Source organism: Penaeus vannamei, chromosome 7, assembly GCF_042767895.1.
Source record: "Penaeus vannamei isolate JL-2024 chromosome 7, ASM4276789v1, whole genome shotgun sequence".
NCBI classification, from domain to species: Eukaryota; Metazoa; Arthropoda; class Malacostraca; order Decapoda; family Penaeidae; genus Penaeus; species Penaeus vannamei.
The window spans coordinates 29066544-29080032 of record NC_091555.1 but is presented as its reverse complement, the minus strand read 5'-3'; the positions used below and the strand labels follow the sequence as shown (position 1 = coordinate 29080032).

The 13489-nt window shown below is 37.1% G+C and overlaps 2 protein-coding genes across 5 annotated transcripts in view; one reads left to right on the top strand and one right to left on the bottom strand.

The window, feature by feature from the left end:
* Nucleotides 1-1161: 1161 nt before the first annotated feature.
* LOC138862155 (probable serine/threonine-protein kinase fhkB) lies at nt 1162-2968 on the bottom strand. Its single transcript, XM_070123327.1, has 7 exons — nt 2879-2968; nt 2590-2783; nt 2440-2524; nt 2260-2354; nt 1923-2174; nt 1654-1756; nt 1162-1353 (listed from the first exon to the last, which is right to left on the bottom strand). The coding sequence occupies exons 1-7, from the start codon at nt 2966-2968 to the stop codon at nt 1162-1164; spliced, it is 1011 nt and encodes a 336-aa protein (XP_069979428.1).
* A 460-nt stretch (nt 2969-3428) lies between these two features.
* The window catches only part of LOC113816681 (dynein regulatory complex protein 10), an 11831-nt gene continuing 1770 nt past the window's right edge, over nt 3429-13489 (top strand). Inside the window, exons 1-8 of one of the 4 annotated variants that reach the window (XM_027368740.2) lie at nt 3429-3551; nt 6167-6198; nt 7839-7977; nt 8339-8457; nt 8574-8695; nt 9202-9359; nt 9630-9779; nt 10624-10753. In XM_027368740.2, the coding sequence (XP_027224541.2) occupies nt 7913-7977; nt 8339-8457; nt 8574-8695; nt 9202-9359; nt 9630-9779; nt 10624-10753 (744 nt within the window). In that variant the 5' untranslated portion in view covers nt 3429-3551; nt 6167-6198; nt 7839-7912. Of the gene's footprint in view, nt 3643-6166; nt 6199-7838; nt 7978-8338; nt 8458-8573; nt 8696-9201; nt 9360-9629; nt 9780-10623; nt 10754-13489 lie in introns of all 4 variants that reach the window. The other 3 variants (XM_027368741.2, XM_027368742.2, XM_027368743.2) reach the window with 3 other exon arrangements.

The window sequence follows — 13489 nt, the reverse complement described above, 5'->3', positions numbered from 1 at the left end:
TATTTTCCAAAGGACGTACTAATTTTGCAGGGGCAATTAAATTATAACCAATAAATATAACGTGTGTGTGTGTGTGTGTTTATGTGATTTTATCATTGGCTCTACTATTTGTTTATTTATTTTTTCTTAGCAAATATTTTTCTTGAATTTTTTTAATAGACTGACACCCATCGAACACTAGTTGAATATACCTCATTACAGGTATGCGTGTACCGGTGTGCGCATAAAAATGTGCACAATATATCTAGTGTGTTTGCGTAAAAACGTTTATCTTATTCTATTTCTTTTACTTATGTCATAACACCTTAATACAGATCGATCTACTGTTTGCCCACAAAAATACAATATAGGCACGGACAATGTATCTCAAACAATGAATTATTTACCATAAATGAGCATTCAGACACACCATGCTCTTCCGTGCTTTGATTAACCCTTTAGCGACCGTGGCCTTTACGGGCTCTAACCACTAAGGTTCAAATTAGTTTACTCTAACATTTAAATATTTAAAATAAAATCCAGTGGAAGTGGCATGAACTTCGCTGTTCATGCTCTAATCTTAGCAGAAAATTATCTACAAAAACTTCTGGATATCGTATATGAATGTTGCATAGATGTAGAAAGTTTTAATTAAATCTTACTTTTTACTATTAATATATCATATACTGTATATATTTCCAATATCAACTATGTATTAATCATTGTCCTTGATTACTAATATGACATTTTTTGTGTTCCTTAAATATGTAAATATTAGGTACAATTATTTAAAAGTATTCTAATTCTAATTATATATGTGTCTAGGTAAGTCCAAAAGGACTGGATACAACTGTAAAATTATGTATGATTGCGTAATATTCTGTATCGTGACATTTAAATAATAAATAATAAAATAAATAAGAATTTAAACTGAACTGCTGTGATGTGATCTGACCTGATCTGATGCAACCTGCCCTGATCTAACCTGATGTGATCTAACCTGATCTAACATGGTGTGATGTGATCTGACCTGATCTGTTATCTGATTTGACCTTGTGTGATGTGATCTAACCTAATGTTACCTGATCTGATGTGGAGTGATGTAATTTAATGTAATCTCCCCTGTTCCGATGTAATCTTATTTGTTCTGAGCTGATCTGACGTGATTTGACTTGATCTGATCTAATCTGATTTGATTTGATGTGACCTGTCGAGATCTGACGTGATCTGAACCGATCTGTTGTGATTTAACCTGATCTGATACAATCTAACCTGAGTTGATCTCTGTTTTGATCTGATCCGATTTAACCTGATCTGATGTGATTTAACCTGATCTGATGTGGTATGACTTGATCTGATGTGATATGACCTGATCTGATGTGATTTAACCTGATCTGATGTGGTATGACTTGATCTGATGTGATATGACCTGATCTGATGTGATTTAACCTGATCTGATGTAATTTAACCTGATCTAATGTGATCTAACCGTTTTTTATGTGATCTGGCCTACTTGATTTGGCCTGATCTGATGATTTGACCTAATCTAACCTGATTTGATGTGATCGTACCAGGTCAGATCTCATCAGTTCAGGTCAGATCAGGACAGGTCCCATAAAAACGTGTGAACTGACCGATTTGGATGTGACCTGGCCTAATCTGAAGTGATCTGACCTGATCTGATGTGATCTGACCTGATATGATGTAATCTGACCTGATCTGATCATCCGATGTGATCTGACGTGATTTGACCTGATCTGATGTGATCTGACCTGATCTGATGTGATCCGATTTGACCTGATGTTATCTAACATGATTTGACCTGATCTGATTTGATCTGACCTGATCTGATGTAATCTGACCCGATCTTACCGTTCTGATGTGATCTGACGTCCGATTTGACCTGATGTTATCTGACTTGACCTGATCTGATTTGATCTGACCTGATCTGATGTGATCCGATTTGACCTGATGTTATCTGACATGATTTGACCTGATCTGATGTAATCTGACCCGATCTTACCGTTTTATGCGATTTGGCCTGATCTGATGTTATTTGACCTGATCTGATGTGATCCGACCTGATCTGATGTGATCTGACTTGATTTGATGTAATCTGACATGATTTAATGTAATTGACCTGATCTGATGTTATTTGACCTGATCTGATGTTATCTGACCTGATCTGAATTGATCTGATGTGATATGACCTGATCTGATGTTATCTGACCTGATCTGAATTGATCTGATGTGATATGACCTGATCTGATGTGATATGACCTGATCTGATGTGATATGACCTGATCTGATGTAATCTGACCTGATCTGATGTTATCTGGCATGATTTGACTTGATCTGATGTAATTTGACCTGATCTGATGTTATTTGACCTGATCTGATGTAATTTGGCCTGATATAACGTGATTTGACGTGATCTGACCTAATCTGATGTGATCTGACCTGATCTAATGTTATCTGGCATGATTTGACCTGATCTGTTGTGCTTTGACCTGATCTGATGTAATTTGACCTGATCTGACCTGATCTGATGTGATGTAATATAATCTGACCTAATCTGATATTATCTGGATTGATCTGATGTGATCTGACCTGATGTGATTTGACCAGATCTGACGTGACGTGATTTTACCTGATCTGATGTGATCTGACCCAATCGTTTTTATATGACCTGGCGTGATCTGACTTGATCCGATGTTATCTGACCTGATCTGACGTGATTTGACCTGATCTGATGTAATCTGACCTGATCCGATTTCATCTCGCTGTAATTCTAGTGACCTGATCTGATGTGATGTGATATAATGTGACCTGACCTGATCTGATGTAATCTGACCCAATTTGATTTGACCTGATTTTTCCTAATCTGATGTGATCTGACCTGATCTGATGTTATATAACCTGATATGATGTTATCTGAAGTGATCTGGGCTGATCTGATGCGATCTGACCTGATCCGATGTGATCTCATGTTAGTTGATCTGATAGGATGTGATCTGACATGATCTGATCTGATGTGATCTGGTCTGACCTGATGTGATCTGATCAGATCTGACGTGACCTTTTCTGATGAGACCTGACCGTTTTTGATGTGAACTGGCCTGATCCGAGGTGATCTGACCTGATCTGATGTGATTTGACCTGATCTGATGTGATCTGACCGGTCAAGACAGATCAAATACGGTCATATCAGGTCAGTAATGACGTTCATGCCAATTGCACTAGATTTTATCTTAAATCTTTAAATGGTACAGGTTCATTTCCATACAAACATCGTTTAGACGGAAAATAACATATGCAAACGATAGAGCGAGTGATTCTAAGAAACGTACCTTCTATGAACTTTAGCTTTAACTAAAAAATAATGAAGTTATTGGACACGCAAGTGTCTCAGTGCCCGTTAAGAAAAAAGCGATTCATCGGAGGGATCGAAATTATTAAGACCTCGCAGTCTCTATAACCTTCTGGCTCCGTTGTCGTTCATTGTTTGTAAACATTGCTGGAGCGTCACCACGGGGCCAGGGATTGAGCATAAGGACTGAATTCCATTAGAGGTATACGGTGGATGTTAAAGTAGAGAACTTACAGCCAAAGCTTTAGTAGACGTTGTTTAAAAAGAAATCACCAACAAATAATCATCTTTCGGTAGGTTTGCGTGAGATGCAGAAAATACGATACGGAGCTTATAGAATCATCTTAGTTTAGAGCTTCCGGCCTGAATATATTACGCTATTTCAATTAATTTATGCAAAATTATGAAGGAAAGAAATATGTAGCAACCATTGCATGTGCATAAGGATACTAATTCAAAACTGTTTGGGAAAAATTGTGTGCTTGGTGTACATGCAAAACAACACAAACTTCTACCACTGTCATAAAAATTTGCAACTTTATACCATTTAATTAATAGTAAGGCACCAGTTAATTTTGATATTTTATTGTCTTTATACTTTACCAGTGTGTACCCTGCTTGTTTGCACAGCAGATGCATGTGCCATCACAATGTGACGGAAAGATGTATACATGAGATAGGGGCTGCAAGTCTTAGGACATAACTGCGTGCAAAATATTTTCTGCCAGAAATAAAGTTATCAGTCTGGCCTAAGAGTTTGAGGGAGGTTTACTGCATAGCTTAATTAATCATCCCTCATCCACATTTACATATTTACAAAAAAAAACAAAAAAAAAAAGTAATGAGAGAGTGAATGCAAATATAAATGCTAAAAAAAAACTTTGAATAGTATAGGTATATGTATATATATATATATATATATATATATATATATATATATAAATATAAATATAAATATAAATATAAATATAAATATAAATATATATATATATATATATATATATATATATATATATATATATATATATATATATATATATAGACACACACACACACACGCACGCACGCACGCACGCACGCATGCATGCACGCACGCACGCACGCACGCACGCACGCACGCACGCACGCACGCACGCACGCACGCACGCACGCACGCACGCACACACACACACACACACACACACACACACACACACACACACACACACACACACACACACACACACACACACACACACACACACACACACACACACACACACATACACATATATATGTATACATACACATATATATGTATACATACACATATATTCATATAAATACATAGATACATAGATATGTATGTGTATATGTATATATACGTGTATATACACACACACACACACACAAACACACACACACATACACACACAGTACACAAACACATACACACAAACACACACACACACACAGTACACAAACACACAAACACACACACTTACACACACAACACACACAACACACACACACACACACACACACACACACACACACACACACACACACACACACACACACACACACACACACACACACACACACACACACACACACACACACACACACACACACACACACACACACACACACACACACACACACACACACACACACACACACACACACACACACACACACACACACACACACACACACACACACACACACACATATATATGTATACAAACACATATATTCATATAAATACTTAGATACATAGATATGTATGTGTATATGTATATATACGTGTATATACAGTGCAAGTCAGAAATCTTGGCACGAGAGGGACCAGGTCAAGATTTTTTTTGTTTTTCAGTTATACCCCTGTAATATCATGCCAAATCGGCAAATAATCTTGGCACGCTGTCAGCTGATGGATGAGTCATCTGACTCCACGTTGGTGGTTATAGATATCACTCAATTGCCTCTGAGCAGTGACAATGAATAGAATTGCTACATGATTTTTTTGTGAATAGCCTAGTATTTTGCCTGATTTCCGCTGCTGTTTTTTGCCAGTATGTTGTGATGGGTGGAGGTAAATAGCTGAAAGGTGATCAGATTGCTGTTATTACAGCACTCTTGGGCACATTTAATGTACGTTTAGATGTTTTCTGTGGCCTCCCTGACTGCTTTTCCTGCAGTTCCAGGTCAGTGTTTCCAGAGTCATAAATTTTTTTTGTCCACCTCTGGACACTACACAATGAAAGGTGACCTGTGACCAGCACAGGGGAATAATCTGAGGATGTGGGAATGAGAAGACTGCCAGCAGAAGAAAAAAACACTGTTAAAGGGGAATTTTACTAATGTGCAGGCATGAACTTCATTCGATAGTATCATTCAAATAAAGATTCATATGTAACATCCATAATAGGTGGTTGAGCAACACTACAACATTAGTTGTAGGTTTTGTACAGAATTACAGAATTCTGGCAAGTAGACCTCCTTGATCCATAGAATGAACTAAAGGGGGAGGATGGGATGCACTCCTTAGTGTAGAAGAGGGGGAAGCTAGGGGTAGCTGGCTACCTCAAATGAAGGAATGCTTAAGGAATAAAGTAGGGGGGCAAGGCCCCTTGCTTGGTGTTTTCTTTGGCATTTTCAAGCTTTTTGGGATTCGTAGATTTTGTGGAGAGGAGAGTATGCATTAATCTTTGTTCTTTTATTTTTTCTTACTTTTAGCCGGTCAGGTTAGACACCACATATTTCTTTCCTATTTATATATTTATTCTATATATATACATATTTATATATATTTTTTTTTTCTGCTACCTACAGATTATCATAGTGAGCAGTCTAGCCTATTGCAGGTAAGAACCTCGCCTGCCTTCCTCCCAGCTCCAAGAGGAGCTGAGAGATAGATTCAGGGTGTCCCTCTTTTCTATTTATTTTGTTTTTTGTCATAAACATTGACACAAACAAATAATATAGAAACATAAAAATAGGAACATAGAACGTAAACATAAACATGAAAAGAAAAATAGAATAGAAGTATGGAACAAAGTCATAAGGTAGCAGTATAGACTTAGACTAGACATAGAAAGATGGAATGGAAATGTGGAACAGAGGCATAGAACATAGACATAAACATGGATAGAGACATAAGATAGAAACATAGAATAGAAACATAAACATGAACACAAGACAGACACATAAGATAGGAAAGTAGAATAGGAACATAAACATCGAACTGGAAAGTAGAATGGAAACCTAGTTGCTTGGAATATAAGCATAGAAGAGAGCATAAACATAAACTTTTTTTTTTTCTCCTGCTAGGGATTATCAGAGTGAGAGCAAGTCTCGCTATGATAACCTATTGCAGGAGAGACCCTCGCTTGCCTCCCTCCCAGCTCCCTGGAGCTGAGAGTGAGGTTCAGTTGGTCTTTTATTTCTTTTTGTTTTTTGTTTTATTGGTAAAAATAAACTGAAGTTGAGCATAAACATAGAACAGAAATATAGAAACATGGAACATAAATATAAGCACAGAATATAACATAGAAAAGTGACTAAGAAAATTTTGTTTTTGTTTTTGTTTTTGTTTATGTTATTTTTGTTTATTTATTCTCTATTTTTTCGTCTGCTAGGAATTATCATAGTGAGATAATCCTTAGCAGGCGAAAAAATAAAGAATATGAGAGGGATTTGTATTTATACCAAGTGTGATTGAGTAACATTCAGTGAGTGCATTAGCTTCTGTTTCTATGCTGCTACATCAAGACTATTGGCCTATTCTGGCCAATTACTGGCTGTCCTTACAATGTTGGTCAATTTGGATATGAGATATTGAGATAGGTAATTATCTAGAATATGACTCAAAGATATTATGGAAAACTAATGTAACTGTAATGCAATGAGCAACACTATTAGATATAAAATATAGTCTAATCAAAGATCTATGCATCAAGCAATGCTATAGCCACGGGGCTTTAAGCTCCAGCATTAGAACTTGATTATTCTCCCCCAAATGTGTTCTTGCCAGATAGAACCAATAAATTTCATGATGATTTATTCAGAAAAATAGGAACCAGCCCCAACTCTCATGCCAAAATATATGTAATAATGGTTTGATGGACTTTGCATGAGTACAAAATGTGGAGGCATTACTTTACCTTCCCATTCTGAATAATTATCTTCCAATGTTATTTACTGAGTTATTAAACAGATTGTGTAACATGAGTAAGCATATCATGCCAAGGTTGTTGAAAGTTATTTTGTGATTAATGTGTAATAAGTATCAATTAGATTTTTTCCCCCTTTTCTAGAATATGCCCTATTCAGAATTATCCTTTTTTACACATTTTCATGATATGATCATCTCAGATACAAAAAAATCTTATATCCTATTCCAAATTTGATACCTAATAAATAATCTCTGTTCAACTTTTATTTTAATAGTAAAAGTGATGAGAAGGTATGCCATTTCCATTTCTATTTTTTTTTTTTTTTTCAGATGATTCAAGAAAACAAGAATATTGTATTTTTGTAAGCTACAGGGAGATTGTATTGTAAACTGACACTCCAACAATGGGGGAAGAGGCCACAAAAGCAGGAGATAACATTAGCACAGAGAGTCTGGAGCATATTGATAGGTAATTATTATTAGACTACATATGAAGCAAATGAGATATTTAAAAATGTTAAATAAAGAAAGCCTTTTAATGTTTCCTATTGCTGATTCATTAAAACTGCTACTACAGGACATCACATTTTAGCTTCTCCATCTCTTCCTATTACTTACTTTTTTACATTTTTATGAGCATTTATTGTGATGATTACATACTTTCTATTGATATATGCATATTTATGCAGTATGAGAAAAGATTAAATATAACCAGATGTCAGTAGACTTACTAGGTGATTTTGATTTTGATCCCCTTAACCTAATAGTATGTTATTATATTCAGCATTTAACTTCTACTAATTATTTGAATTTTATGTTTGTTCAATCAGAAAGAAAGCATCAGTCGTGCGTGTGGTAGAGCAGCTGCAGATAGACACTCAAGAGTCTTGCAGCCAAATACCAGTACCTTTCTTAACATGTAAAACAACTTCAGCTGAGGATCGAGCAGGTGTGGAAGTGTGTTTGTGATTGTGATTTACTTTTTTTTTTTTTTTTTCCATTTTCTTTTTTCTTTTTTCTTTTTCTTTTTCTTTTATAAACAATAACAGGATTATCATTTTTCAGAGTCGGCATTACTTGATATGCTAGCGGAATTTCAAAAGCTGATCCACCATCGCCTTTACTTCAGTCCTCGCTTGGAATACCTCTATGCTACACAGATGGCAGCTTTAATGGGCAGAATGTCGGTAAGACTTTCACCAGTGTTCATTTCAGTAGCTAAAGTAAAATAGCAGTATAAAGTTATATTGGTATATTCTTCTTCTGTCTGTGGAATTAGGGAAAGTAAGTGTAACAGCTATTGAAGATATTAAAGTATCTAAAGTTATCCATAGTATTAGAAGTAAAACATCTTTTCTTAGAAATTCAAGGAATGAGGTATGTAATTGATTCCTTGATGACTAAGTGCTTCCAAAGACATCTCATGTATACAAATTTGACAAATCAAAACCACAGTGACCAGTCCAGTATATTGGTGTCAGTGGTTTATGTTTGGTCTTTCTTTTAAATCACTTCCTCTCACCCCTTGAAATTGTTTTAAAATTTAGCCAAAAAATGATGCAGATGACAATGTTGGTCAACGGCCACATTCTCCCATTTCTTGAATGTAAAGTTTTCAATGGTATTTTGATTTTTTGCCCCTCCCCCAACAAGAAACGGTATATTTATAACAATAATAATATTTCTTTTGTAGAATTCTGGAGAAAGTGTCAGTCGCCTAGAGAACTGCCTCCTAGAGATGCAGTCTCAAAGGGAAGAAAGTCTTCGGACGAGAACAGATGTTATACATTCACTTAGAAAACGGTTGGAAGAACTTAATGCAGCTGAAGAGGAGATGGTCAATAGTTGCAGGTTAGATATGCTATTGTTTTATGTAAGTTGTACATTATTCCATAATAATCAGATATATAGGACTTCTTGCTTGGTGTTATTTTTCTTTCCAGCAACTGTACTGGTCATCAATAAAGGTAGAGCAAAATACTGTTGGCAATCAAAGTACTATGTAAATTTGTTTGTTTCATTATTTATTTGTTATTATGTGCCTACATGTATGGGTATATGTTTGCATGTGAATTCCTTTTCTCTTTTTGGGGGGACATTCATTTTATATTTTACTATAAGGACAGCATTACGTGAAGAATATGATGAAGTGCGAGAATCAAGCAAAATATCCCTAGATAACCTGAAGACAGACCTAGAAAAGAACATTTCGGCAATGGTTTCACATGGGGCAAGACATGAAGAATTGGAACTTCAACTGAGAAAGAAGAGGTAAGACACAGAACACAGAACTATATTTCCAGTGAGAAATTAGATAATACCTGAAGAAAATAAAGCATGAGGACGGGAGTAATTGACATTACTGATATGGCTCTCAGCTCTGTTTTAGAATATTTTGTTATATGTTAAGTAATTAGTTAAGGGGCTAAGATAATTTTTTTTAGAGAAAGGGAAATGAAAATACTGCAGGGTAAATGCCACAGTCCAGTATAAGTAGTCACAGGCATAAAACAAAGAAGCAAAAAATTAACAATTAATCTGTACATATCTTTTCAAAGAACTGAAAAGTCATACTAGAAATAAAGATAAACTAATGTGACACTACAATGTGCAAAGTTTGTTTGTTGTACATAATTCATTAGTTGTTAAATGTTTAGGGAGTAAAAGAGAATACATTGTAATTCAGAGGTACTGAGAGACAATGTGCACTTGATGCATATTGATGACTGATGGTAAAAATGATGGGCATGAATATATTTGATAATGGGAGGGGCTTGTTATTTTTACTGGCTTTTTGTAAGAATGGATAGTTTTATGTAGACGCTGTATAAGTTGTCTGCGCACCCTTTTGTCTTTCATTATGAAAAGTAAGAAAAGTTTGAATTTTTAAGTAAACTTCTGTCAGCCATATTCCTTCACTTTGGCTTGTTGGATGATAATTGAACTTGCAGTAAAAAATAAGCTCACTCTTTGCTGTGCTACAGCATCATTTAATGCCATCTGTGGTGGGGCTGAATTATGACAGCACCTACAGTGAAAAGGTAAAATGCAGAAACAAAGTAAACTGTATTTTGAACAACTAGTAGGATCCTTATTTAAACTGCATTTCTTTCAGACAAGACCTGGAGGATCAAATTATGCTCCAGATCCGGAAGTATGATGCCACTATGAGCAGTTTGCAAACAACACTGGATGGCCTAAGAGCAGAAGATAGTCATGTTACTCTCATGCTTGAGAAGAAATGTGTAAGTCTGCTTAGAAAGATTTTTTTTATGAGTAAAGAAGACATTTTAAATAGCATGTATGGTATCAAGTTTATGCATAGATGTAAATGTGATAGAGCCTTTGATAGTCTGCAAAACAAGATGTCCCTTTTTTTAACAATCAAAGTCCCAGTTACATAGTAATCAAGACTGAGCACTTGTAGCCATCTATGTTGTCTTGGTATATACTCCTAGTCAGTGCTCCAGTGCTGAGAGAACAAGATCATTACTTAAATTGTATTTTTTCTTGTATAGCCATATAGATACCTTTATAGAAACTAAAAAATACAGTGAACTTTCTCCTTGTAGGATCTGTAATTTTAGTGGATGGATGAAAGAAATGTGTCAGACAGTTGTCCGCGGTGAGATATTCAAATAATGGGTGAATTCAGTGTGGCTGCGATCGAGCTGGCTATGAGATGTCTGTTGGTCATGGTTCGGGAGCTGATGCCAGCAGCGAGAATAGCCTCCTTTTCCGGGACTTTGCAAGGTCCCAGAAATTGAGAATTTCTGGCTCCTGGTACCAGCGCTCAGACCCACATCATTGGAAGTGCTACAGCGATGCGGTCAGTGCAGCCAAGGAAATCAACCACATACTTGTTAGCACTCGTTGGAGGATCCTCCAGAACTGCAGGGTGTATAGGAGTGCCGAGACTGTGGTACTGACCATAGATTGGTTGTGGCTACCCTCCGGGTCCACTTCAAAACTCCCCAGCGGTCTAGTGATTACCCTAGGATGTTCCATTTGGACAGGCTGAGGGAGAGGAAGTGTGCCCAGGGGTTTGCTGAGGCAGTCTCTGGTCGTTTCACAGTACTTGACAATCTGACTGACCTTGTACTTCTGTGAGACACCTTCAAGCACTAAACACTTGATGCAGCTCAAGAATTGATTGGTGAACTCCCGAGAGCAAGACAGAATTTAATATCGCAGGAGACACTGGAAGCCACAGATGCTTGTCGTGCAGCTCGTCTAACAGGGGATCAGGATTTGCTCCATTCTCAGGTGCACAGAACTCGGTCACTGCTGAGAAGGAACAAGGAACAGTTAATTAGGAGTCTTGCAGAGGAGGTCGAAGGCCATTTCTTAGTAAATGACTTTCGTCCTGCATACCAAGCCCTGAGAAAGCTGAACTCCAAGCCTACTTCACAGGTGACTGCAGTTTGCTTATTAAGTGGCCAGATCGTCCCAGATCGTGTTGCAGTGCAGGAGTGTTGGGCTGAATATTTCAAGCAGTTGTACCAGGTTGACCCACCAATAGTTCTTGGATGAAGGTAGTGCTAAGATTCTGTTGCTAGACCCACCCATTCAGGGCAGTATCAGGGTTATTGACCTTGACTTTGCAGATGATATTGCTATTCTATCTTAGTCTTTGGAAGCCTTAGTGGTGGCTCTGGATGCATTTAGTAATGAAGCAAAGCCCTTGGGTCTAGAGGTCTCTAGGACCAAGACCAAGATCCAGGACTTTGGAGACTTGCTAGGAGAACCTGTTCAGTTGGTATGGGCTTGCGTTGAAGACACTGAAGTGACAGAAAGCTTTACATACCTTGGTAGTGTAGTTCATAACTCTGGGCTGTCAGACCAGGAAGTCAGCAGACGGATTGTCTTGGCAGCAGGGGTCACGAACTCTCTCGACAAGAGTATTTGGAGATGCAGGTACCTTTACAGAAGGACCAAGCTACGCTGTTTCAAGGCCTTGATTTTGCCAGTTTTGCTATACGGTAGTGAAACCTGGACATTATCCTGTGTCTTTAAGTCTTGCCTTGATGCCTTTTTTAATAGATCCTTGCGCTGGATAATGGGGTACTGTTGACAGGACCACATGTCCAACCAGCGGTTGCACTGTCAGACTGGCAGAGGACCAGTCTGTGATCTCCAACTTAGGCTATACGGTCACCTAGCATGATCCCGGCCACCAGGTAGTCTCTATATGAGACAACCCTGGGTGGAGGAGACCTGTGGGACGACCTAGGAAGTCGTGGCTTGGGAAGATCGATTAAGCCTGTTGTGAGGAGCTTGAGATGGATCCCTGCCTGGTGGGTGGATTGCCTGATATTGTGAGGTCATGGTTGTTGAGATGTCTGTTGATGTTTTTCATTTGCTGGTTATTGCATCTCACATGATTGCTTGGTCCAAAGTCCATGTAGTATATATGTTGTCAATATTAAAATAGTTCATTGTTTTTTTTTAGTATGAATTGTTAAGATATAATTCATGAGAATTGAATGGATGAATATATTCATTTCAGATGAAAAGAGGATTTACATTCACACAAAGCCAGTCATGAGGAGGAGTGCTGCATTGATGTTAAATGAATATAGTCTGTAAAATTAGCAAGGATGAGGACTAAAGATGATGTAATTTTTTTCTTTCTTTCTTTTTTTTTTGAGAATAATGTATTTGTTGACAGCTTCTGATTTTTGTACAGTTAACTGATAAGTTAAGGGATGAGGTTAGAGTGGATGGGGATGCAGCAAGTTGCGGGTATATGGTTTTCATGTGTAAAGGTTGCATGTCTTGAGTTTCTTAAGTTGCATCAAGGATTGTTTGAGGTTTATTTGCATGTTTCCTTTTTTGCTATTGTTTGTACGTCTTTTATGGCATGCTTTAAAGGCAATATTTGAATATGTATGCAATATTGGCTTGCCTATGTATATTTGTCTGGTCACTTTGAGATTAGTTTATTAAGTTTTCAAAATAATTTCGTTTTTATAGTTCCT